This window comes from Centruroides sculpturatus, unplaced genomic scaffold (assembly GCF_000671375.1).
Source record: "Centruroides sculpturatus isolate CEXI.00-Female unplaced genomic scaffold, Cexi_2.0 scaffold170, whole genome shotgun sequence".
Lineage (NCBI taxonomy): Eukaryota > Metazoa > Arthropoda > Arachnida > Scorpiones > Buthidae > Centruroides > Centruroides sculpturatus.
In genome coordinates, this window is record NW_019384413.1 from 28,891 (window position 1) to 56,746 (window position 27,856).

The 27,856-nt window shown below is 31.8% G+C and overlaps 1 protein-coding gene across 1 annotated transcript; it reads left to right on the forward strand.

Moving 5' to 3' along the window:
* Positions 1-2,353: 2,353 nt before the first annotated feature.
* Positions 2,354-12,422, forward strand: LOC111619059 (RING finger protein 11-like; the record flags this gene model as incomplete). Its single annotated transcript, XM_023360705.1, has 2 exons — positions 2,354-2,514; positions 11,551-12,422. Coding segments are annotated over 2 exons (333 nt in total), but the record flags the coding sequence as incomplete, so codon positions are not given.
* Positions 12,423-27,856: the final 15,434 nt, after the last annotated feature.

Here is a 27,856-nt window from a genome sequence, read left to right on the forward strand (position 1 = left end):
AGTTTAACAATTTAAATTATTATGTTTAAGAATTTAAAAAAAAAAAACTTTATTTTACAGTAACACGTCATCATTATTCACTCTGTACAATAAAATAGCAGAAAGTAAATAATCTTTCATTTAATGTACAAATCTATATTTTCATTTATGTATGGTGTTTTTATTTAAATTTGAATTTTTAATAACTATCTAATTACTAGATGATTCTTAATTATCAATTTTACAAAGTTTTTTGGCATGTGTATCCTTTATTTTTAAATAGTGATCTTTATATAATTAAAAGAATTAGTAATATTCTATGACTTTTGTAAATTGAATTAGAGCATTCTATTCATTAACAATGTTTTGAGGACACGAAGAAAATTTATTTTCAAGTTTTTTGTTTTCAACAGTATAATTAAAAAGAAATACCAATTCACTTTTTTTATTAAAATTTTAGTACTGTGTATGTGTATTGAAGAGAGAAGGGAATTTAATCATTTCTGCAAAACAATTTAACATGCTAACATACTTATAAACATAGGTTATTATGTATAGCTTTTTTAGTTAGTTTAGGTATTATTACTGGGTGTGGCTGAACGACATTACTTGCAACTTATCAGGAAAAACAGCTTTTCATATCAATACCCCTCTATTAACAATACAATCAGTACAATTCTCTAGGCCATGTACTTTTTATTAAAAGCTTAGTAAACTGGTTTTTAAAATGTGTTATTGTTAGCATTTTTGTATTCTTTTACAAATAGGTTTTAGTTGTTATTTGCTATAGAGAACTTTGTTTGATAAGATGCTCTGCTATTTGTATTTTTAAAAAGTATTTTTGACTTTGAGTAATGTCATCAACCTTCGTAGAAATGTTTTTAGTATGTAAATTACTTGCAATATATATTTTTATACAATCTTGTGAAAGTTTAAATATATGTGCATATATAATTTTGTTTGTAACAACCTTGGTTGGAAAGATTTCAGATTTAATAGCTTTTTTTTACGATTTTATGATAATTCAACATCAGATTTATTTCAGTTAGTATGAAAATAATTTTTCATAAATCACAATGGCATGGATTTTTCTAATTATATATTTAAAAAGTTATCAGCTATATAATACTAAAGTTTGTGCAATGAATTATTATAACTATTTTTAAAAAATAATGTTAATTGAAATTAAATACATAGTTCAAGATTATCTTGTATGAAAATTTCACTTATATTATATATATTAGACATTTTGTAGATTTTTTTCTTAATTTCAATTTTGTCATCAGAAACAAGTAAAAAAATCGTCTGGCAAATATAAGGAGTGTCGCCCTATTTCCCTAACTTTTATTTCATAGAAAAGTATTTAGATATTTAGCTTTATATAAGTCTCTAACAGTATATAAAGTGTATAAAGTTAGAGAAATATAGCTAGGTGCATANATTATTCAAATATTAACATCATACTGGTATGTTAATGATCTTAAATAGAACGTTGAGGCATATATACTATATTCCCAATAAAAACTGGATATTTTGTTAAATGCAGTTTATATGTAAGTTGTAATTATTTGAGACAAGGTCACTAATTTTTTTCTTCCAAATGAAGGTAATTGCAGATTTTGTGTGTTCAAAATTAATTTTATATTAAATCAATAGAAGTTATAAAAATATTTGCCATTTTCATACTTCTATTATCATCATCATCATCATCTAATTTTAAAGTTTTATTAAAAATGTTTATGGAAATATCAGTATAATTGAGCTGTAATCAACTTGTTAATCCAGTTTGATTGATATTAAAATTTTTTAAATTGTTGGAATAATTTTATTTAAAATTCAATCCTATACATAATTCAATATATCTATTCAAAATAATATTTATAAATAAGCTTCTTTGGTGCAGCTATTAAAAGTAAAATGAAATTGCAGATGGTTATATATTAAACTGAAAACATTCGTAGTTACTAATAAAATTGTTTTAATATAATATAAATCTAGGCATTTTTAATTTTTTTGTATAATTTATGAAATTATTTCATCTTGCTTAATTAATATGAAAGATAAGTCTTAATTGATTTTCGTAAAGTGTGTAATTAGATTTAGATTAGGTTCTCGAATCATTTCAAAATGTAAAGCATAATCTAAAATTATCTTTTATATTATGTAATGTCTATTTGTTGAATTGGTTAAAGATTATGTATATGAAATTAAAGATTTGATTTTTTTTTGTTTCCACATACTTTTCCTGGTCTTTTCACTTTAATAATTTGACATTTTGATGGAATTATAATTTTATTCAGATTTATTAAACTCATTTATAGTTAATGCAAAGATTTTATAATTGAAAACAAACTTGAAAGTTAAAAATTTTTAGCAGGAATCAGCTGTAACTGTGCCTGTTTATTATCCATCACCTAATGTGAGTCGACCAGCTTCACAGTTGACTGAAGAGGAACAAGTTAAAATTGCCAAAAGAATTGGTCTTATTCATCATCTTCCAACTGGTATTTATGATGGAAGCAAGAAGAACAGAGAGTAAGAGAATTTATAATATATAACAAAATTTTCTTATTTAAATTTTCATTTTACTTATAAAAATTACATTGGATCAGCTTTAAAAAAACCTGCATCTTAAATTTAAATACCATAGTCATTTTTAATTTACATATAACTTACGTAATTTTCATTTTCTCTCACTTTTGAGTACAATTATTGGGTTTTTTTATTTAGATATATTATTAAACTTGCAGGTTGTTCTATTTTTTTTTACCCCCTATCCTGTTCATTTTTAATTTGTAACGCTATTTACAAATGTTACTTTGCTTTATATAATACAAAACCAAATACACATTTAAAAATTTAACTAAACTCTTGCATTTATTGGCCTAGAATAATATGTATAACATTCATATACATAAACAAGTAAAATGGCGAAGCCATTCTTGGGACAAGACTGTCTCGAAGAGTGTGAGCAATGCATGTGTAAATCTCGCACTCACTCCTGTTTGTAGAAACAGTCTCAGCATCTCGTATTTTCTTTTCATTCGGTTCGCAGTCCCCTGACTACCTACAAGTCTGGTTTATTTTATTTGTGCATGATTTGGGCACCAGATACTCTGATCTGTACTCTTGTACCTCTAAGGTGTGCAGCCGTTGACAGCAGCATGATTTTAGAGACGAGATAGTCTCTTCAAATATGGTATGCTGATATATTATAGGTATTTTCATTTTATATTTAATTTATAGATACATAATATACTATGTTTTTGTTTGCAGTCTTTACTCTATTTTTCTAAATCTTTTGTTCTCCATAGATACATCAGATTATTTAAATTGCTTTTAAGTATTCAATTATGTGTTTCATAGTAGCACAAATAGTACATATTTTTTCTTAAGTATATTTACAGTAAATTAAATTTTTATTACTTTGAATTCATTAAATTTAAATAGTCTTGTCTACTTGAAATTTTTAAGACTGAATTGTATGTCTTAATCTTCTAATTGCTAGGCAACAAATCTGATAAACATGACTATTAAACTATTAGAGCAGTATAAAAGATTTTTGTGGTTTCCAAATGTTCATCTCAAGAGAGTAAAATTTCAAAAATTAAATCCTAACTTCTTTGTCTGAACTCAATCTGTAACATTGTCTTCAATCCATATGATGTATAGCTAACTTACATTTTACAGAATTCTCCTCCCTTTTTTCATTTTATTTCATTATCTTGTGGTAATTTCCTTCTATGACTTAGTCATCTCTTAATCCTTCATTGCTGATATTTATTGCTATCTAATATTCTTCTAATTCGATATTATGTCGTTCATTTTTTTTAATAACCAAATTACGTGAGTCTAAAGGATTGCTAAACATTCAAATTTGTGAATGTATTTTATACACTTATAAGACATCAAACACTTGTATGGCTTTACATATATATAAAATAATTCACATAGTGAATATATTTAAATATGTTTTTATTCTGCTGTACATTTACTTCATTAAGAATTTTTCTATATAGTGGTTTAAAAATTTTATTTTAATAGTTACATTAACCTTGTAAATGAGGTGATTTTTATTCTTTTATATAGATATATATATTTTTTCTTTATGTATGAAATACAGGTATTCCTCGTATAACAGTAGTTATCGATACATTCCAAAAAAGTGGTGTTACGCGAATCTGTGCTAAACGAAAAAAAGGACTAATACAAAACATGGCGTTAGGTTCCAAAAGTTAACAAAAGTATACTATTCTTTTTTATTACCAAGAGATATATTATTGATTGGAAATATATTTATTAAAGAAATCAATAATTAACTAACAGTCACAATTAAAAGTACTGTATTATGCATTAATATTAATTTTAGTTAACTGAGGGGTTCTCTTTTTACAAAGTATCGTTGTCATCTAAGCTTTTTTGTTGTTGCTGATATTTCTGATCAAGATACTCATTTTTTTTAAAAATTGTTACCATAAAATTTATGCATGGCAAAATAAAAATTTTATTAATTAATCAAAAATTTGTTCTAGCAAGTCATGTTTGTTCCGTTAGGTACCGAGCTTATATATATATATATTAATTTTCATTCCAGAATTTGTGTTTGAATAACGAATTGTTTGAGTTGGGAACAGTTAAATACCAAAATATTGCTGTATTTCATTTATTTTTATGAATGATTACTTACTTCTGGTTAGAAAAAGGCTAATAACATTTACCCAAATATGTTTAAACTTTAAATAAACTTTACTAAATACAATCTATAAAAACAAAATAGTGAAAAGCAATGGAAAATTTCAATATTCTAAAATTTTTGGGCAAAAACATGCTTACTTGAAGAAAAAATATCAAATAACAGAGTTTTTACTTAAAAACCTGAAACTTAGAATGGAGGATTTCCCCAATTTTCAAACCATGTTGTAGAAGTGCCTTGTTATACAAAGGATACCTGTAATTCAATTTTTCTTTTTCATTTATTAAAAGCTAATTATGCAATTAAGATTTTATGAAATTATATTTTTTTCCCTCTATTAAAAAAACACTTAACAGAACACAAATTCAAAACACTAAATAGAAAACAGTGATTTGCTATTATATCAAAATGCTCATTTGTTTGGCTATGAAATTTGTTTTGATTTATAATAATTTAACACTAATAGTTAGACATTTTAGCATTTATTGGAAATATTAATGCTTCCAATGTGCTTTTTGACTTATGAAAACAAAAAATAAAAATTTACAACTGCTTACTCATTTATTTTTTAAATAAAAAGAAATGAATAAGCAAAATTTTAATTTTTTTTATATATTAATTTGTATACTCTATAGCTGAGTTTATTTTCATTATTTCAATATTCAAACTGAAAACATACTTAGGTTTTCCTATTTAAACATACCTATGGCTGTTCAGTTTTTACTTTTACTTATAATCAACACTTATATTAAAGTTATTTTTGCCTGATAATGTACATTTGATTAATCAAACAAGATATTTAACAAAAAAGCATTATTAAAAATTAAAATTTTAAATACTTAGGTATATCATTTAAGATATTTTCAAGTCCACATTAATAAAATAAAATTGCCAACGATATATTTTAAATAAAAAAAAAAGTAATAGTGAATGAGGTGCTGCATCATTAAGCATTACTTGATTATGAATAGCCCTGCATATTAGAGTAAAGAATATCTGTTTTTTTAATGTAAGAGTTTGTAATTATCAAAATTTCACCTTTAAGCTTTTACACAAACTTAACATATGGTTTTCATCAAACAATAAGTGAACTGTACACTTATTTGGATAATTACCCAGTTAAAGATCTTCATTTCACTTGCTATATAGTGTAAGGAATGAAAATGGCAATGTCACAGCAGAAGCGAGTTTTGAGTCCAGAATTCTTGTAATTCCTTTTTGCAAATGTGATTGATGCTGAAAAGCTGTAAGTTGTAGTTAATGCAAACTTTTCATTCTGCAGACAAAGGAAATAAGATGACTTGTACAAATGCTACAGGAAGGTGGTGATACATTTTTGTCCTTTCTATTTTTTTTCTGATAATGGAACTTTTCACTGATAGTGAATCATCACAATGTACAAATATGGAACACAGAAAACACAATCATTGAGTGCCAATGGGATTCACCAAAGGTATATTTTCTGCACCATTTCTTGCCAAAGGTTATGGACCTTTTCTGAAAGGACTAGAGAACTTTTATTTGTAATGCTAGAAAACAAGTCTTGTTTTGAATGGGAAATCAAACTATTACTATTTAGTAACATGGGACATTGCTGCATTTTCTAAGGAAGTCCAGAAATTTTGGATGCTATTATCTCATGTGATGATACCTGCTAGAGCAGGTGACCTTGCTCCAAATTGTTGGCCATCCATGTCTCTGGACCTTTCACCATGTTACTTTTTTGTGGCGGGATTATATAAGACATTTTGTCTACATGTCACCTTTGTCCCAAGATCTCTGAATATTAAAGAATTGAATTGTAGCTAGTGTGGAAAAAATAAGCAGCAATCAGTTGGAGTGAGTATTGGGAGAATCAAAATATCATTTTGATGTGTACCATGGAATACAAGGGCAATTGTACATGGAACATTAAGGGATTGTAATGTAAGAGATCAAACTTTGCATCAAAATAAAGTAAAATTGCCTAAGTGTGCCTTAAACATTCAATAACCAATATTATAAGTATATATATAGAATATAAGTTATTCTTTTTGGATAACCCTGTATATATATGACCATACTTCCATTTGGCTATGTGGTAGCTATTACAATCATCACCACTTTTCCAGATTGTTGAAAATGACTGTTTCCTATCTGTCATCAATTTACTCAGTTTGGAAAAATAAGATCACCAATTAATCAGTTTACTTTTACAAAAATTAAGCAAAAATAAGACTGGTCATATTTTTCATATCAGGAAAATCTGATTGCTGAAAATTAGAATACAGAAAATTATTTTATTTAAAGGTAATACAAAAATTTAATCAGGATGATGATATGATGATCCCTGTTTTTAGCAATGACCCAGGATCAACATTTGACCAGCTATTTGAAAATGAAGTATTTTTTAAATATACCTTTCTGTCCAAGCAGCATTTGACCATCAAGATGATTTTTTCAGACACTGAAACAGGTAAAAATCTGATGGGGGTGCAAGGTTTGACAAATACATTTGGGTGAATAAGTTACCAGACCAGCTAATGCAGGTGGCAAATTGTCTTCCTACTGCTATGTGGTTTAGCATTATCTAGATAGAACAAAATTCCCTTCTGATTGGCTAATGTTAAGCAAGTTTCGGCAATTCTTGCAGCTAGGTTATCAAGCATATTGCAGTAGCTGTCACTGTCAATTGTTTTGCCCAACATCATGTAATGACTGCAAATGATACCTTGACAATCACAGAACATACATAGCAGCACCTTGTTGCTTGAAGCTCACATAAACTTGGTGGGTGTTTGTTTGCCATGCAAACCATTGACTAAGCAAAGCTCAGTTCAGAAAATCTTTGATTAGACCATCCTCAGTGGTCTGCTGCCTCACCAGATGATAATTCTCCTATGTTTGTCCAGAATGTGACTCGTCTTTCAGTTCAAATCTGGAGATCGGAATCAATGAACCAATTTCTGACACTGTACCCAGATGGTCCACTGTCACCATACTTTTCCATATTTTCAACACTGTTTTAACGAGGATCAGAGTTAATACATGTACTGTTTCTTTTTCTCATTGATTTTTAACTGAGTTTTTTTGCGCCTTTTTTGAAGTTCAGATTCAGAATACTGTTTTGTTACATTTTTTGTAAGTTTGTTTTGAAAACCAGTTGAAAATGTTTTTTGGAATTATTATTTTTTTCCATAATGTTGCCTACAGGTATTTTTGCAAATGCTTTTTTTTACAGCAAAACTAAATAAATAAATGGATTTTTTGAGAATTTTCTGAAACAAGATTTGAATTTTGTCCTAGTTTGATGGTCTGGATATTTTAACCAAAGTCAATGTGAAATCGTATGTTTGAGTTTGCAAAAAAAAGAAAAAAAAAAGGAAATTTTAAAGCTTAATTCTCCGTCGCAATTGTTAGAAAAACATTACTTGAAAAATGGATCAGATGACACTCTTTCCTTCAACAAATGGACGAGAAATCTAACAGCCAAGTGCAAATTGATAACATCTGATTGTTAGGAGAGTGAAATTCAAGCATCAAGCGAATTAACAGAGGAGTCTTGCAGATCCCAACCAAATATGGGCATGACAGCTGCAATCAAACAACATCTTTACGTCATCAACGGCTCACCTCTGATCCAACACCTACAAAATCAATCTTTGTCTCTAACAACAGTAGATCACATGAGCACTTTTCCAGGCTAAACCAAATAAAAGAATGAGACACTGGCGCTTAAGAGCATTTGTCCCAAGGAAGTAGTGTTCGTCCTCAGCCCCTTGTTGGCCGTATATAGCAGACACTAGTGACCTTGCCATAGGAAGGCACCCGAAAGGAAGACAGATTATTCACCCACATCCTCTCCGATGTATCTTGTTAGCCGATTGTTTGTAAACTCTCTCGCTAGTTCAAGATTAGCCAGGCATGCGCTTGCGGCATAGGAAGTAGAATAGTCGTGATGCCTTGTAAGATTTGATATTATCTGCATGTAATCACTATATTTAGTCATCTAGCTTGTATTTTCTTATGTATCCTAGATTAGATATATATTAAACTTTTGTTGTTTGTTAGTTAAACCTGTTTGCCTGTGTCTCACTCAGGAAAACGGACACCTCGACTTATCCACATGCACTTCCCACTCGAAAATTAATTGACTCTCCTATTCATCTTAAGAATCATGAGTTAGGATGTGATTTAGAATTATCCTAACTGGTGTCAGTCCTGAAGTAAGACAGATCTCACAATCCTTCCAACTCTTCCTCAAGCCATCCACAGACAACGAGATCGAGTCTTACCAACCTGTTGCTGAGTAAGTGGTCACAAGGGATCATCCCCTTGACCCCTGGCTAATCTCGCATCAAGTTTAAGCTGCAAAATTTTTATTCTGGCTAATGATTTTGGTTTTGATTATATATGTATACTCTAATCTTCTATGGAAGACTAAGTGATGTGTTAAGAAATATTGTTGGATGATTGTTTTCACGGAATGTTTATATGCATTGAACACTAAATGCCATTGTCCAGCTGGAAAATTTTATCCAATTACACCATCTCAGTACAGTTCTTGAGCAATGCAGGAGCTTATGCTAATTGATAGATGAAAATAAATCACTAGTTCAAAAAAGTAATTGCAAAGTATTACCAATCTTTTACAGACTACTTTTTTCTCATTGTTGTCGAACTTTCTTTGAACAAAGCCTGAATGTTGCATCAATTGAAAATTAACAGTTTAACAATTTAAATTATTATGTTTAAGAATTTAAAAAAAAAAACTTTCTACTTTCTGCATAATTTATTAAAAATAATATCCATTGTATACAATATAATAATGTTAATATATTTACTGTTATATTTTTATGTAAATTAAAATAGGAAAAGTAACAACTGACAAAAATAAAGTCAATAAAAAAAGGCACGCTATTGTAAAACTGTTAATTAAGTCTCAATATTATCAGTACTCAACCAAAACTCATTGTTCATTATTCAGAAAATATATAAATATATAATTACCAGTGTTGGGATCAGAAATCCCAGTGGACTGGAATCCATTGAGATTTTCCCGCATGGGTTTGAATCCTCAACTGCACACTCAAACTGCCAACCCCATGACAATGACATTGTCAGAGGTGAACAGTACCTTCAAAGGAGAAAATTCAAAAACCTAAACACAAGTACACCTTTTCTTCAGGAAGTTAAACATAAATGTTTATGTAATTAACATGACATTCAGTCACTTTTAATTCATTAAGGAAAACTCCCTTAACCTGTCTGATACCAGTTTCAGTATCAGATAGTTTTTTTTTATACAGGATTATATGACCAACAAAGTTGCATTGAGTTTTAAGATGAAGTCTTCAAATAAAGAATGAGAGAAGAATGTGCTTTTTGAACAATTTTGAAAATATTGTTTAAATGAAGAATAGAAGACTTGTTTGAGTTTTTTCTTTGAGTGTTTTAGAAGCATACTGGTGATATGGAATTAGTTATCTGGAGTAGAAACCCAAGTGATCAAGGAACAATAGATGAAGAGACAATCTTGTTTTAATAAAACATTTCCTAACACTGTTAGAATTAGACAGAATTTTAATTTTGAATTAATAGTACTGATGGTGTGCTTCTTTTTTAAGCCTCGATTATTATAAAACTACTGATTTTTTACTCTATTTTCGTCAGTTATACTTTTAAGGTAACTACATAAACAATGAATAGTTTTATAGAAGAATTTTTTTCTTACGAGGTCTGTTCAAAAAGTATCGGACCTTTGGTCGGCAAAAATACATTTATTGATTTTGAGGTACAAAACCCTAATCTCCTTCAAAGTAGTCTCCTTAGTAGTGTATACACTTCTCCCAGCGTTCCTGCCATTGCTGGAAACACTGCTGGAACGCATCTTTTGGAATGGCCATCAGCCGGTCCGTCGCATTCCGCACGATGTCTTCTCTCAACTAAAATTGTGTTCCTTTTAGCGGCATTTTCAGCTTGGGAAATAGCCAAAAGTCACACGGAGCCATATGGGGAGAGTACGGAGCGTGACGAACCACAGGAGTGTTGTGTTTGGCAACGAAAGCCTGAATCAGATGCGCAGAATGGGTGGATGCGTTATCACGATGGAGCTGTCAAGTTTTGATCGACCACAGATCCGGTCATTTGTGTCACACAGCATTGGAAAGATGACGAAGGTCCTCCTGGTAGTACTCCTTTGCGATGGTTTGGCCTCGTGGTGCGTACTCACAATACACCACCCCACGAGAATCGAAAAACTGTCAACATGACCTTGATATTGCTGCGGACCTGCCACGCTTTTTTTGCCTCGAGGATTGTCCCCGAAAGTCTACTGAATCTTGCGAATGGTTTACGCTTGGGTATCGCCAAGGTTTTTGACAAAATTTGATGTAATATCGCTGCTCACGTTGTTCAGTCATTTTCCAACTTTGTGGAATCCGACGAGAGCTCGCTACATGTCCTCACTCATAGGCCGACTGCCAACGACTAACACTTCCTGCAGGCGGGAAAAAATTCAGGGTTGTGCATGACTGTCCCCTCCACAACTCCACTGAAAGAGGCCTCCCGTGCATCATTGGTTTACGCGGAAAAGATAAAAGTCTGATACTTTTTGAACAGACCTCGTATATTAAACAGTATAACAAACTTTTGTTTGTTGTTTAGTTGGAGTAAAAAAGTTTTTATATTTTAATTGTTTCAAAATAATTCTATTGTAGATTTATTGCTCTAGAATTTTTAGATAATTTGCAATGTCCAGAGGGTGTAATTAAAAGTACAGAAGTAACTTTTAATAAATTTTTATTGAATGAGTTTTGTCACAATTTATCAATAAAGATAATTAAACTCATCTAATTTAGATGATTATTTCTTAATGTAAAAAGTTTTTATTTTTTCAGATGTGTTATTTGTATGGGAGAGTTCATAATAGGTGATCCTGTACGTTTCTTGCCATGCATGCATATCTATCACACTGACTGCATTGACGATTGGCTGATGAGATCATTTATATGTCCATCCTGTATGGAACCTGTGGATGCTGCCCTTTTAGCAACTTACCAAAACAACTGATGAGTAAAATTATAAAAGTGATATTAAAAATATCAATCATTTTACGGTGAATTCAAGTTCAGTGTGCATGAAGAAACAACTGCTGGCCAGTTAAGTTTTTTGAGTATTGAAACATTGACGATGAATTTATTTCTTAGGAAGTTGAAACACATTACGTACAGTACATTGTAAAAGATGACTTGAATAAGGAAAAAAGTTAGGCATTTGCTTCAAGTATTATTGTGTCGATGAATCTGAACCACTATTTCAAACATAAATGAGGAATGATTGCAGTTGGTTATCTACAATAGAAATTGGAACAGTTACTGTTACAGTAAAAATGAGGAGGTATATAGTATCTTAATTTCAATTTTTAAATTATGTACATTTAAAAGAGGACAATTTTCTTGTGGAAGAAACTGTTAATGTATAGATAAAATACTTCAACGGATACAGTTAAAGAACCTAAAAGCCATTTAAATGATGCAAAAGATCTGATATTAGGAGAAAAATATATTCTTGCTCTGGATATACATATAAACTCATGCTGCTATCTTATATCCCATTTTCTTCTTATTCAAGCATTGCTAAATATGTTTCAAAATAGATTCCTATTAAATCAATATCCTACCCTGTATTGGAATGTTAAAAAAAAAAAAAATGTTTTTGCATTGTTGGAGTGACCATGCAAAATTGCTGTTAGTTCTCATAATTTTTAAAATACCTGTAAAAAGAAAAGGATTCTAAGTTATTTCCATACTGTTTAATATAATGTAAATATCAAAAATATGTAAATTATTTGTACCTGAAATTATTAGAATTGATATAGTTCTTCCAAATTATATATGTATAAATTTTTCCATTTGTTAAATCCATAAGAGAAAAAGTTAAAGAATCTTTACAATAGATTATCTTTGATAAATTCCTAAATAATTTCGGTCACAACAAAAATTTAGCCACAATGGTAATTTAAAATATACAGTTTGTTTTGCAATTGAATTATATATTTCTGATACTGTTTAATCTATAAATTTTTATGGGGGGAAAAAATGCCACGTTCTCAAAAAATCAATATCTGGTGCTAAGATGAGATTGCACTGCTAAACTACTAATTTGTCATAATATAAATAATATATTAAATTATAAGTAAAAGGGATGTGCAATGAGAGATATAAAGTTTTGTGACTATGATACTTAGAATTTTAATTGGTAGGCAGCTGTTTGTTTTTTTAGGACAGAATGCTATTTTTTTTCATGCATTTTACTTTATTCCTGTGACGTAGTTTATTTAAACGTATTTTAAACTTTTCCGCAAATTTTAATCCCTAATAATTATTATTATTATATAAGGTTTTTTTTATGTGTATTATTCTATTTAAATTTATTTTAATAGTTACACGTCGCAACAGATGCCAATGAACTTTTATNCTTTATTTTAATAAAATAAAAAATAATTTAAGGTGATTATATAAACAGTCAGTTAGTAAACTCACTGAGTCCACTAAATTATACTTAATTTCTCAAATTAGTGAATCTAGGTACAATTTGCAGTATTCGAGTTAGCTGTATAATAAAATAAAAAATAATTTAACAAGTTTGCATTAATAAAATGCTGCTTACTGTGTAAGACAATTTTTATATAGATAGTCACATTGCATTAGTGAATCTAGTATTTTGTGACAATCTTAAATGTCCAGTTTGTTCATCCAAATTTATTTTAAAATACGTGAAGATAAATTCTATGTTTGTGCTTCATAACAACAGAGTATTTTTAAGAAAAATTCTTATTTTCATTTGGTATATTTCAGACTATTCTGTCCTGTTTAAATCTGTGTGGTTAGAAATTATTTGTGTAATTTTGATTTTATTAAATTCTTTTTGTTTTTAATTAAATGTACCACAACTGTGATGAATATACATGTAGAACACCTGGTTAAAGGTGAGAGAATATGTATCTTTCTGTATGTAGCCATAAAATTGTATAAACAAATCCAAATACAGACAAAAAATAAAAATAATTAACTATCTTTTGTATGTGTGTATTGTGTTTGATTATAGTTGGTTTTTTTTAATGTTACACTTAAAGTATATTAATTTATCTACCTATAGCATATAACCATCTGTGTGAGGACCCAAACAGGGTCTGAAAGCAGGCCATTAACAACTTTTTAAATGAGTCAAGTTTCGTAGTGCAAAAGAGCAAACTTAAAGATCGGATTTAAACAATGAACCTTTTGTCTTGTTAAAAGATTTTAAACAATAGATAGAGTAAAGTCGGGGAAAACGAGGTTGGAGAGGAGTCGTGTTCCGACGCGACGTTGACCTCTCCCGTGCCCTTTCTGGGGTTTCGAATTGTCACCATGTGACGAGGAGAGACCAATGGAGAGGCAACTGCGGTGGAAAAATCGATAAAACTGCGTTTTCGGGAACTTTACGGGGTTTTGGTGTGTAGTGCTCACCTGTTGGGATTTGGTGCTCCCGACCAAGACTCAACGAAGGCTCTTCCGACGACCTAGGAACTGGTTTCGCCAACCCGTCCACTCTAGGATCGCCAAGGCCTGACTTGTCACCCGAGGACCTCAATACAAAGGCTGGTGCGTGCCCAGGGGCCATCGTTCTCTGCGTCCACAGTGCCGAAAGCTCCCCAGGGACCAATCGAACATTCAAACTGTCCGATTTTTAGGAACTGTGACAGAAACCCATCGTGGGATAGGCTCTTGCCCGCATTAGATTGTTGTAAGAACGATTTATGTATATTATTAAACGGTTTTATATGGTGAACCTGTCTCGGTGAGTCATTCCGCGCCCACACGACAGAATTAACCGCTCGGCTGTCGAAAACACCTCACCCCTAATCGGCTGGCCTCACATCTGTGGCCAAACTGCAGCTCTTCTAGACCTTTACCGCAGTGCCTGTGTGTTTTTAATTATTATAATTAAATATATGGGAATCCATTATATAAAATTTCAAGAGAATGCAGCTCTCATATTTTCTTGCCAGGTGATATATGGCTCCTGTTGTGAGGTTTGGTCAGCCCTGGCATATAACTACAGTAGATATATATATATATCAATTCAGTTTAAAAGAGAAACATGTACAGTATTGAGATTACAAAAAAGAATTAAACCAGTTTGTGAAAAATTCAGTGGCTAATTAAACGTATAAAAATCTATCAAAAACAGTTTTGATAAAATAGAGAATCAATTTTATACGGTAAAACAAATGCAATTTTAAAAACTAATAAAATTTGATTTTTTTAAACCTGTATACATTTCTATATTGGCCAATTCTGTGTATTGTTACATTTGTGACTGTTTTAGATCAGTTTAAATGAATAAAATGATGTAAAAAAAGGTAAGATATACTGATTCATGTGGTAAAAGATCCAGGCGACATTTCTTTTCAATCTTACTTGATTATATTTCTAATTGCGTATCTACACTCCAGTTCTGAATTCCCTGTATAACAAATATTCTTTTGTACCCCATTATAATAGACAAATTGAAGAATCTGTTATGAATTAATTCAAAGTGCATTTGTGAAAAATGAATCATATTAGTTGTTCCCTACTTTTCACTTGCTGTATCCAGCATTTTTTTTTTATTCTATTCTGTAATTGTACAGTGTACAATAAAATTTTGTTTAAAAGAAATCAATAGTTCATTACAGTAATTTAATAAGAATAAACTTGTGTTTTTACAGTAATAATTTAATATAAGATGTACAATATATATATTTAATGTCATTTAGAGAAATTGGTCCATCAGAATCACCTCAATCAGGAACAAGTTAAAACTATTGATTGTATTTGACAAAATCTATTTTTAGAAATGCATCAGATTTAGATAACAGGTATGGCTGTAGAGGAGAAATGTTACTTATATTTAAGACATGTATAATTTTATTAATGGGTATACTTTGCATAAATTTCTGAAGGTAATGAATAACTTTTATACTCTTTTTAACATTGTGAAATCGGATTTATATTGTTTGGCATGATCTGAGAAGTCATTGTCAGGTTTGGTGAGTTAGCATTTTAATAGTAACTACAAAGCCAATAGCATTAAAAAAAATGATATCAAGAAAAAATATAAATAGGAAAGATGATACATGCTTTTTCAAATTTATTTGAAGATTAAATGATTTTTGAATTTTCTTGAAATCATTTTATTTCATTTGCCATTTTAAATGAGAAGTATGCATGTATAAGTCAACCTTTTCAGTACAGTGGTGCATTATCCTATGGGCAAAATTTTTCATAAACTCATTAGTGTAGTAAGAATGGAATTTAAATTTGGCATCCTATTGAGGAACCATAGATTACCGGTGTGGCCCCTTAAACTTTACCAGTGCAGAACTTAGAAGCCCTTTCCCCAAGAAAAATATGAGGCTCCATAAAGCTATAACATGCCACTGTTTCAATAATTGTAATGCTAAAACCCTCGAGATACTTGGATCTGATGATTGCAAATTTTTATTAGAAATTTGAGGGACAACAAAGCATAACATAATTTGATTTTAGATTAATAATCTATTTAACATTTGATAGAAAAATTATTTCTTTTTAAGGAGACAAAACTCTTATCCTCCCTTGTAACAAGTTGAATCTTAAATACAATAAATTTGTTATTATATAAAAGCCTTAAAAACATTTTAAAATCAAAGTAAACACAATTTCGAGGTTGCTCGACCCTATGCACACAACCAAGGATCAACAGGAGTTAAGCAATAAACGTATATGCTCTAAAAATAAACTGAGTATTGATTCGTGGTTGTAGATACGGGCATTAGCGTTATAAACATCCTGAGCAGAGAGAGACTGGAGTTGTTTTCAACTGCTGTACCGGCAACTGGCTGTAACAAAAAAAAAAAACCCATCGATTTATATTCGTTGCTCTCTTCAATATGCAAATACCTTTTTGTCACGTTAGCTTCCCATTACTAATTTAATGATTTTATTCTCCATTAATTAATTTCCCAGGTCTTATTTCTTTAGAAATTCTCCTCCCCAAACACATTAAAAAGGAATTTTAAGTTAAATTTTTCCTCCGAACAAGCCTTGAATACAAAGCTAATTAACGTTTGAATGTATTACTCATATCCGGTAAACGATGATAAAGCGTTTACTGACCCTCAATGTTGCTGTGTTTCACATTTATTTAAACGATTCAATGACACTTGAGTAATTTAAACAAAATGCAATTAAAAAGGGATCGTTCTCGAGTGACTTCTGGTAGATGAGATATAGTCTCTGTAGGAGAATTAGCGCAAAGTTCTAAAAGCGGTCTTTCAGGAACAAACGAATTGCAGAAGTTAACACATACAATACTTGCGGGCAATTTATATAATTAATACATGACAAAAGGAAACATGAATCGGAACTTGTAACTTCTAATTTTTATTCTATAAAGTATCCAGCAGCGAGTTGCTTAACTTTCCCGGTTAAAGAAACGCACAGTTAAAATTGTATATGGTGCTGTTACGAGATTTTATTAACTTTTTAAATTAATTATTATAAAATGGTAGTAAAATGATTAATTTTGAGGGTGTAGATGAGTTTTATAACAAATTGTGAATTCTAACAATGAGTAAAAGCATTAAATCCGACTCCACTCTAAGAGGGTGATGAGGTATCATCTCTTCACCCGCTCGACCTTTCGCAAACAAAATTTATCAGCTTCAATACTTCTTATACAGTACATAATCTACTAGTGGCCGAGTGGATAAAAACTACTTAGTCGTGGGTTCGCACCTTGCCAACAGGCTCATGGAGCTGTATCTAACCGGAATAGTAATCCCTGTACTGTAAAAGCTTTTTCAATTTAGAAATAAAATGTAGTAGTGTCCTTGCACTGTATTCTGTAAGTTTTGTTTTAACAATATCCAAATTTCTTCTCTAATTTTGCATTTCGAAACTAAATAAATTTATCCTTGCACTGTATTATAAAAACCATTGAAATATTATAGTTAAAGCCTCGAAGTAAATGCCAGAATACCCTCTGAATGAAAAGATATTCTATTTGGAATTATATAACGAATTTTTGTGGCTTGTATCGTGCAGTAAACTACACGTTTCTTTCAGTTTACGGTGTAGATTTCGTGTAAAGAGCGTGAAATTATACCCTGGCCATAGAACTAAGGAACCAAAATGGCGACTCTATATGGAACATTGGTGTCCTGATCATCTTTAACAATGCTATTAGCTACAGCGCAAATTTGTTACTATTTTCAATTTTATCCTTATACAAGTGAATGGTTTTAAATATTAAATACAAATTACTAATTAATAGAAGAACAAAACAAAATGGATGCTTGTAAGTGACAAACAGCTAAGTCAAAAAACAAATGGATAGCCCTTTCATATGAAACGGACTACTGTTGGTTTATTTACACAGCTTCTTACAAGTTAGAAGCAATCTGTTATTTCTTATGACTTATTTGTAAATTTAGTTTTATTTGAGGGAAGCTCGTTTAAAAATATATTATAGACTAGCATTTTGCGATATTAAGAAAACGATTTTTTTAAATATATATATATATATATATTCATTACTCTGATGACATTTAAATTTTATTGTTATTTACCTAACATTCTTGTGAAAAGTATCGGACAGCTCATTAGTCGCTGATGTTCTGCGCGAATATTATTCCATCCATTATCATTTTAAGAATTTATTCGAGAAAACTACACAGTGCTGCACCGAAAATTACGAATTTCTCGATTATTTTTTAAACCATTCTCAGAAGATCAGAATGACTTTTCTGGGAAAAAGGATAGCGGATTTAGGATTGTACTCCAACAATATCCATCCGTGTGTTTTCACTGCCTGTAATTACAATTCTGATTTACTCTTGCTGCTGTTACGTTACGGTGATCTTGGATCAAAATCAGTATATCTTTTTGCTATCGACTCAACCTATTTCTGTGGCTGGTATCGTTCTACGTCACCTTTTTAGCCCCTGAGTTGCTAGCTGAATAACACCACAATGTTCTCGCTTGCGTCAGATATCTCTTACGGTTATACCTCAACTCGATCTGAAGATTCTAAACATTAGGATGCTGTTCTATGGCAACGTATCGAAGAGCCATTACGAATTGGTCAAGAAAACCAAAGAGACGGGATTATTACCCCAACTAGTACAACGATCCTTGCATCCTTCCGAACTGAAACGTCTCTGTCGTTATACCATTCGATTATCTCTTCATATTAACTGGTAACTTCCTCAAGGCATTTACAGTCTTATCATTAACACTTGCGATCATTACAAATACAGTAGACCCCCTATAACGCAGGTTCCTATAACTGAGATTTTTATAACGTGGCGAAAAAATTGCGACAGTATTCGTATAAAGACGCTAAAAGGGACTTGTAAAACGTCGTCGCCGACTCGTGTCGCGACAGGATTGGTCGAATCTAGACCAATAGTGGACGAGCAGCCGAACTAATTACAGAGCGATTTACTAAGTCGATTTACTATAGTCTGTACAGTATGTAAATTAGGTACCGTAAGTCTAATACAGTACTGTAATTTTATACATTTCTTGTGAAAGAAACATTTCTTATTCAACGGCCATTAAAATTATTTATATTAATGATGTCTCCAAAGTTCAACGAATTTTTCGCAGAAAAATAACTTATCAGAAATCGCGGCCGCCGTTTGGTGCGCTGCTCCGCGACGAAAACAAGCTTAAGCAATGGCGACGTCAAACGGTGCACACTCGGTAAGTAATCCTACAATTTTTTGTTTATAGCATAGTTTATACGGATTATTCCCAAAAAAATTATACGTGTTTTGGAAATGTTGAGTCGAATTAGTCTAGAATCGATTAATTTTATGGAAGAAAACCTTTCAAACAGCCGTAGTCCGTAAACTTCACACGTGTCGGGCTGCGATTGGCTCATGTATTTAAGGATTTCTACAACGTGAAATTCGTATAACGTGGAAAGTATCTACGCGTTATAAGGGGTCCACTGTACATAAAACACATTACAGATTTAATGTTACCTTAAAAATTCGCGTTTGTAGCAGTTTTAAACAGTGCTTTATTTATGTATCATCGAATTTACGATACAGCAAGCTCTGGAAATTTCGCAAGCGGATAAACATCTATAGCAACATAAGTGATATTACTGCCGAAGACTGAAATCAAAATTCCATACAGAACTCTATGCATACACGCAATGTTACTTACCATAAACAAAATATCCAGTATAACACGCAAATAAAAATCTATAGAGATGGATCGAATACAGGAAATGAGGTAGGGGTTGCTTTGTTGCATGTAAAGATCAAGAGGAGATATATCATAATCTCTATAGACTTAATCCGGATTGCAGCGTCTTCCAAGCAGAGATGTGGGTAATATATAAAACCTTTGAATAATGCACAGAAGTGTTTCACTAAAATTCAAGTACCTCCTCTCTGCAGTCAATCTTTAACCAATCGTGGCAGAATTTTACCATTTGTATCACCCCAGACGATACAGATCTTTACATCATTTTTAATTGTCTCAACGTGGAAACAGAGTTGATCGAAATTAAGCTACTGATCGCAATAAACTTCAACGACTGGCCGTGCGATCACAAATAATAATAATTGCGCAACAATAAGAACACCTACCAGGCTCTTATCAGATTTATCAATAAACATAAATCAAGTAACCACCGTTCCCTATCACTCTAGGACCTAGGGCTAGACCCGTCACCCCCTCAATATTTCTTATGTGCCGTATTACCATGTACTGTCACTGTTATTTATACCCCTTTGTAATCATTTGTACTGTACACACTCGCCTCTATTTTATTCTGTAACGGCATCGTTATGTTTGTAATACATATTGATATGTACCGTTCCCCGTACCAATAAACAAATGAAAAGGAATTATTTATTGTGACATTGTCACAATGCCGGGCTGAAATTTTTAATCATATTTAATTTAAATATATAAATAATTATATAAAATATATGTTCTCCACCTCAAATTGGTTGTGGCTTTCCCCTGTACATCATACTTTTCCTCTATTCACACGACTCTATTGTTAACAATAGAGTCGTGCCAGTCATCTAGTTTAGTTTAGTTTTATTAAGTTATGGTAACGCAACACTTGTGCCATCTGCCTAGGGGGTCTTTTTAAGGGTAACTGACCACTATTCAGGCGTTATAGACGGAGAAAACCCGGAAAAATCCACGTGGCCAGCCGTCCTGCCCAGGCGCAAACCCAAAGACCGAACTCCCAGTGTTCAGGGAACGGAACCGCTTAGCCACTGGTGGACCGCCGGTCATCTATTAACTGCTTTCAGGAGAAAAATTTTGAATTAAAATAATGTGACTTCCAGTTTGCATCGGAAGTTTGTATGTAGTTAATTGGGACCTCCTGTTCCTAAGGTTTCCTTAGTAGTAATCCTTTCGTTAACCACAATACACAACCATTTATCAAGCAGCGAGCGTTTATTATGCTAACGTTTCGGTCTTCTTAATCGACCTTCTCCTGGATATATCTGAATTTTACAATTTAAAAAGGATAAATCCATTTATTCAATAACGGCCTAAGCGTGCCGAATTTTACAACGAAAAAAATTTTAAAACGCGCGTGCCCGTTCGTTTTGTTCGAAACACGATACTTTGCGCTATTTTATTGCTTATATTTCGTCAATTCCTTTATAGAAATTCTTGAAATTTTGCACATTACCTAAGAAGAAAATTATTTTTCGAACTAGATATTCGAAATTACTTTAGGCATTTGGGGGCGGAGAAAAATCGACCCCCGAAATCGGTAACTCTGACTCCCGTATTCTTATATGTAAGAAGTCAGTGACTTTTTTTACCTGCAGCTGAGTCACTGCTGTGACTCTCCGTATTTCTAACACATTTGTAGACGATTGGCGGTTATGGCATCGGTTTATCTCTTTGAGGAATCAGGAATCAAAGCCGGGCGAATAATTCTCCGAAAATTTTTCGGGGGGGTCTATCTCCCGATATGTCGGGAATATTGGTCAATCTGCCTTGGAAGAGAAGTTGCTGATGATTATATTCAACTATCCTTTTCTATTCATTACCATAAAACTCGTGAGGTTAAATAAACTGTATGCTAAAATACAAATTTTAAGGGATTTTCTTAACTTTTCAGCAATTTTTACTACGAAGAGTGTTACTTTATAGGAAGTTAACAAGCGGGCCTCTTTAGCCTTTTGTTGTTTGAACAAATGAAATACGTAGAATGTTTCTTTATTAACGTTTTGAAGTTCAAAGAAATAAATTTTAATTCTTTTCCGTTTAGAGGGGATGGCTTAAGCTCCTTGTATTCTTCAATACCTCTTAGTGAACAAAAGGGAAGGGAAAATGGCCGAATGGCCGAGCGGTTAAATTGATAGCCTTCTGCTCTGGGGACCCGGAATTGAATCCAGACCGGACCAAAACACCTCAGGGATTTTTTTCGGACCCCGTCCTTCACCACCCATCCGCCCCATTGTGGGCTTGGCCGAACCCATAATACAGTAGAATTACTAAAAACAGGCCTTCTTAGCGCCCATAAGGTGGAAAGAGTTAAAATTTTTTTTTAAATGTAAAAAAAAAGAAGTGCTAAGATAGAAAATGTTTATTTATTTTATATTAATATAATTAATATGTTTTAATTAGAAGGGAAATTATAAAATTAGAAGAGAAACGATTCGTTTATTGGGCGATTTATTTATATTTCTAAATACGTCACACTTTTTAGTGTGACGTATTTGGGAATGTAAATAAGACGATAAGTTTGAAAATGACAACAGAGCACTTTCAATGGAAAAATATAGATTTTCGTTTAATAGACGATATAAAATTACTTTTAAAAGAAGTTCAGGATAAACAAAGAATTCATGATTTCGATTCTGAAATGGCAGTGAGAGCTCAGAGAACGGCTGAATTGTATCAGTTAATTGATTCCATGAGCAAGGACGAGTATGGAATTTATTATATTTATAATGTAAATTGGTACGAGTGGAGATTTGATCCTCCTTCAGCTCATTCCCGTAATTCCCACGCCTGTGCCACGTGTAGAAAACAATGTTACCCGGGAGTGAGCCTCCACCCTCCAGTTTTGGGAGTAAATATCCAACAAATTGGTGTCCTAGCGTGTGACCGGGTAGCAAGAAATTGCCAACCTTCTATCCTGAAAACCCCCTAAAACTAACAGAGTTCACCCTAAAAACTGAAACAAATTCTCCCTATAGATAGCTTTGCTTCGGGTACAACGCATATCAAAAACATATAGCCTTCTGGATTGTCAAAACAATCCAGAAAAATACAACTTTTCATTTTAGGATATGGACATTGTGGTCATAGTCGAGCAAAAGCGTCGTGCGATGGAACAATCTGCTCCGTATTTCGTTGCGAGAACAATCACGAGTCGTAACTTTTAGGGTCCTAATTGTTGCCGAAACTCAACTAACCACAATGGACAGACTTTGTTTTCCCCCTAAATTTAGAGGAGGGAAACCTTTAAGTTGGTGTTAGTTGCAATGTGATTCGATTGTGATCTACATACATATTATATTGATATATACATTTATATGTATTTGTTAGATTAGGTTAGGTCACAGATGTGCGTCATCATGTAAGTCATCTTGTGAGTTGTGATTGCTTCAAATTGCATTAGATATTATGTTGGAAATATTTTCCCCCAAAACTCAAAAGAGGTTTCAATCCCCTTTCAACATTGTTTACTGGCACGATTAATTGAAGGGACTAGTGAAAGAGAAGATCAAAATTTCAATTTACAGAAGTCATACCTGGATGATTTAATTTACATTTTTATTTTTATATTTTGACATTTAGTAACTTGTTACGATGTGCTTCTTCAATAACCATTTTGCCTAAATAATCTCAGGACTGTTGATCATTCACGAATATTATGACCTGGGCATATTATATTCTAGCATAAATCATAAGTGGAAAGAGTGAGGATGGTGGGGCCTGACATATCAAGTGGTTGTACTATACATTTCAGGCTTTGCTAAAATTACTAATATTTCTTTGAACAAATGAAATACATAGAATGTCTCTTTACTAATAAAAAGTATACTTAAAGATTTTAATTTTGTTAGTAAAAATAACATTAATTTATAAGGGTAAGAACTACTACCAGTTCTCTGGTAGTGGTTCTTACCCTTATAAATTAAGTGTCATCTTGACAGAAAAATCCCTTATAATTATAAGTGTTATCTGGCAGAAAATCCCCAGCTTCCATCTTGCTGGCCCTGCCCTTATTATTTTAAACACAAGTTAATCATTAATTATTAATAAATAACTATGAGTCCACTGGTCTTATTGTTATGATTTCGGACTCGTCGCACACCTTTCCGTTTAATGTAAAATATGATGATTTCAATTTCATGGTGTATTAGACTTAAAAAGAAGATAAAGAATATACCAAAATAAAAACACCTTCAAGAACTGAATATTACACAACAGTGCACATGAGATATAGAATTAACTTTAAGTATTGTTACAGTGTTTGGTAATTTAATACCAATATTTCTTATAATTATTATTACAGTAGAACCTCGAAAACGCGGCCTAATGTGGACCGAAGGGTGGCCGAGTTTGTGAAAATGCCGGGTTATCGGGAATGGGGTTAAAAAAATAAGTATGAGTGTTTCCTCAGAAAATACTGTACTGTACTTGTATGTATTGTTTACTTGAGAATATAACAGAATAAACTGCCCAAATACCCTTAAACAAAGGAAAAGTACGTCCTTTATGAAGGCATAGAGCCTTTACTACATGAAAATGAAAATTAATGAATACACTGTGTACAGTAATTTACCTGATAAGACAGACCTCAGAAAAATACATTATGAGAGCTTTTATACTTTTATAAAGCTGTCTATAATGAAAATTAATTAACTAAGGATTTTTTTGCCCTGCCAGGGTGTGGCCGAGTTATCCGGAGTGCCGGGTTATCGAGAGCCGAGTTTTCGAGGTTTTACTGTATAATGATTTAGGTAGTTAGTTATATAGTGATATAAATGTCGGTTTATTTGTATTTTGTATTTTCTTTTATTAGATTCTTTTATATGTATTTTAATTATAATACCGTATTGTTGAAATATGTATATATAACCTGGCCGAAGAGGCTATTAAATAAGCCGAAATGCATTCCGGGGCATTGTGCATTAATGAATAAAAATTGGAATGCGTGATGAAATCATAACAATAAGGTCAGCGGGCTCATAGTTATTTATTAAGCAGATAATAACAGACTGTAAACTTATATTGAACGATAAGTTAATCATTTAGACAGTGTCAAACATAATAATTTTTTAAATTTGTAGGTCTAAATTTGAATTACTTGAACTTAAACAGAGATTGAGAGGGAAAATTGAAAAAATGGAATATGATATAAAGGTATGTATAAGAATGATTTAAAATTTTCATTTGTTTTAAAAATAATAAATGCAATAAATTCGTAGTAATCATTTGTTACAATTTATTAAACTTAAGCAATTTTCTCAAATATATTTATAAGAATACTCAAAATAAATGAATCCTATTGTAGACATTGTAAAGATCACTAGTGAAATCTCTATGATGAAAACTGTTCCTTATCCGCGCATTCTTTTATTCAGTGCACTTGCAGCGCTTTTAGCACATGTGTTCAATTATTAAGCCTACTGTCAGCCCGCTTAAGGTGTGCTTTCAGCGCACTAGCAGCACCTCTTGACCACGCTAAAAATAGTGCTTACAAGATGGACGCCTCCGCGAGAAACTATCTTTTTCGACTGCCAAATAATAATCAGTTTTTGCTGTTTTAAATGAGCAAATTTTTAATTGTGACATACAAAAATAGCTTTTAAAGATTTCGTTCGAATATTGCAGTACGATATCGTGAATGTAACCAACGATTTTTGCACGCTTTCTTCGTTGTTGGAAATCAGTCATTGCCAATGCCATAAATAAATCATCATTTCCTCGTTTTCTTATAAACAACGTCGAACTTAATGGCTTTTCTTCAAATAATATCAAACAAACACACATTCAGCCATTTTGAGATAGCTCTTTCTCCAGCAAAAATGTCATTTCCGGCAGCAACTGCTCAGCGCATTGCTGAATAAAATAATGCGTGGTATTATTCGAACAATTTGAAGCTTGTTGGTGATTTTTATACTTTGTTCCTAATGATTTCAGTATAATAATCATTAGAAACGAATAATATTTGAAATCACTAAGAACAATTAAATAATTTTCTTTAGTGATAAGTTCTTCACAAAAGATGATACAATTTTATAAATTTAGTTAAAGAGAATGGACAAATTATTATGTTACATGCAGGGGCGCCGCTAGCTGTTTGAACGCCCGTGTGCAATACCGATTATGCTGCCCCCTGTTTAACTACGACTACCTACGCTGAGCTTGCCAGAAAGGCTCTTTAGTGTTTTCTTGTAAGAAAAAAGAAAAGAAATACTATTTATTATTACTAAGTTATTTTTGTTTACTTAAGTGTGAAACCATATAAATATTTATCTACAGAAATTGAACTCTTCTTGCCTTTTTGTTTGTGAAATCTGATATCAATTAACTTTTATCCAAGCTGTCTAAGATTTCATGTTCAATTGAAACTGTAGCTAAATTACTAGTCTTTGCTGGTGCATTGTTGATCTTAAATAGTTTTTTTTTTTTTATAATTTTTAACTTTGAAAAGGACCTTTCACCAAATGCAACTGAAACCAGCAATGTAAGTAATATTCTTAGTGCTATTGCTGTGTTCGGAAATGTTTAAATTAAGTCATTAGTAAAAAGATATTGTAATAGGGTTTGTGGATCATTAGACTGGTTTTCTGGAAAATGCAACTTTAAAGTATTGATTTCATTAAACAAATCAATACCGTCAATGTCTGTTTCACTACTTGAATCGTCTTTAAGCTTCAGATTTAAATCCTAACCAAGTTAAAATACAGTTGACCCCCCTATAACACTGTTGATAATTCTGTTTTATATGAATTCCATGTTGTACGAATCACTTAGATTTTACAAATACGTGTGCCAGGCTGTGAATGGCTCACGTATTTGTAAAATCTAAGTTATCTTGTACAACGTGGAATTCGTATAAAACGGAATAATCAACAGTGTTATGACGGGTCAACTGTATCATTAATTATACTTAGACCCATGTCAGAAGAATTATTAACAAAATAATTGCAATTTGATATGCGATAGAATTGTTCGAATGCGTACAAGTACAAATTGAGAAGGACGGTCTGTGGGGATTCCCTATTTTTGCCAGTCCTGTCAACTTCTGTCATAATGCACAACTATGGGTACTTGGCTTTCGGGTGCCGCCGGATGGTTTAACCTGCCGACAGACGTTTCTCATTGCATCTTAATTCTGATAAATGCCAATAGAGATGATGTTAACGCTATAATATAAATAAGAATATAGTAGTTGTGTGCCGGTCGGATTTTTTTTCTCCATGCGAAGACATTTCTTATGCTATAAGTAGAATGGGTATTATGACAATGACTTTCAATATTACGTGACCGATGGCTCGATTTGCCGCCGCCCGCATGTGGTGCATGCCTTGCACGCCCTCTTACGGCAGGCCTGGTTACATGTATATTCTGTACTTCAGCATAACTCTTCTGAAAAAATGAATATAGAGTATATACATTCCTATAGATGAGAGTAATATTGAAAAATAGTGCTTCAAAAATGAGTTGTATCAGATTTATTATACAGGTATACCTCGCCTTACGTCAGTAATTGGTTCCAGGAGAATGACTTAAGTCGAAAAACGATGTAAGTCGAATTTACTCGTCTCCAAATCTACTTGTCACTAGGCTAAACCATAAATTGCCAATTCCGGTTCTGTATTTTATTTATTAATGCATTTTTAATAATATATGGTTAATAAGGATCTATATTAAACTTACAAACAAATAAATTTTAGTTTTTAATATAGTAATCTTAATTTACGAATGCATGTACTGTGAATACAGTATATACTTGTAAATGTATATATTTTAATATGATTTTATGTGCTTTAAACATTTTTCTAGTGATATTACGACTTCAATATTTGTGACGGACAGACGTAAAGTCGAATAAAATGACTTAAACTTGATTTTTATTTTTCCATATACTTTTTTGACAAACGACGTATAATCGGGAACG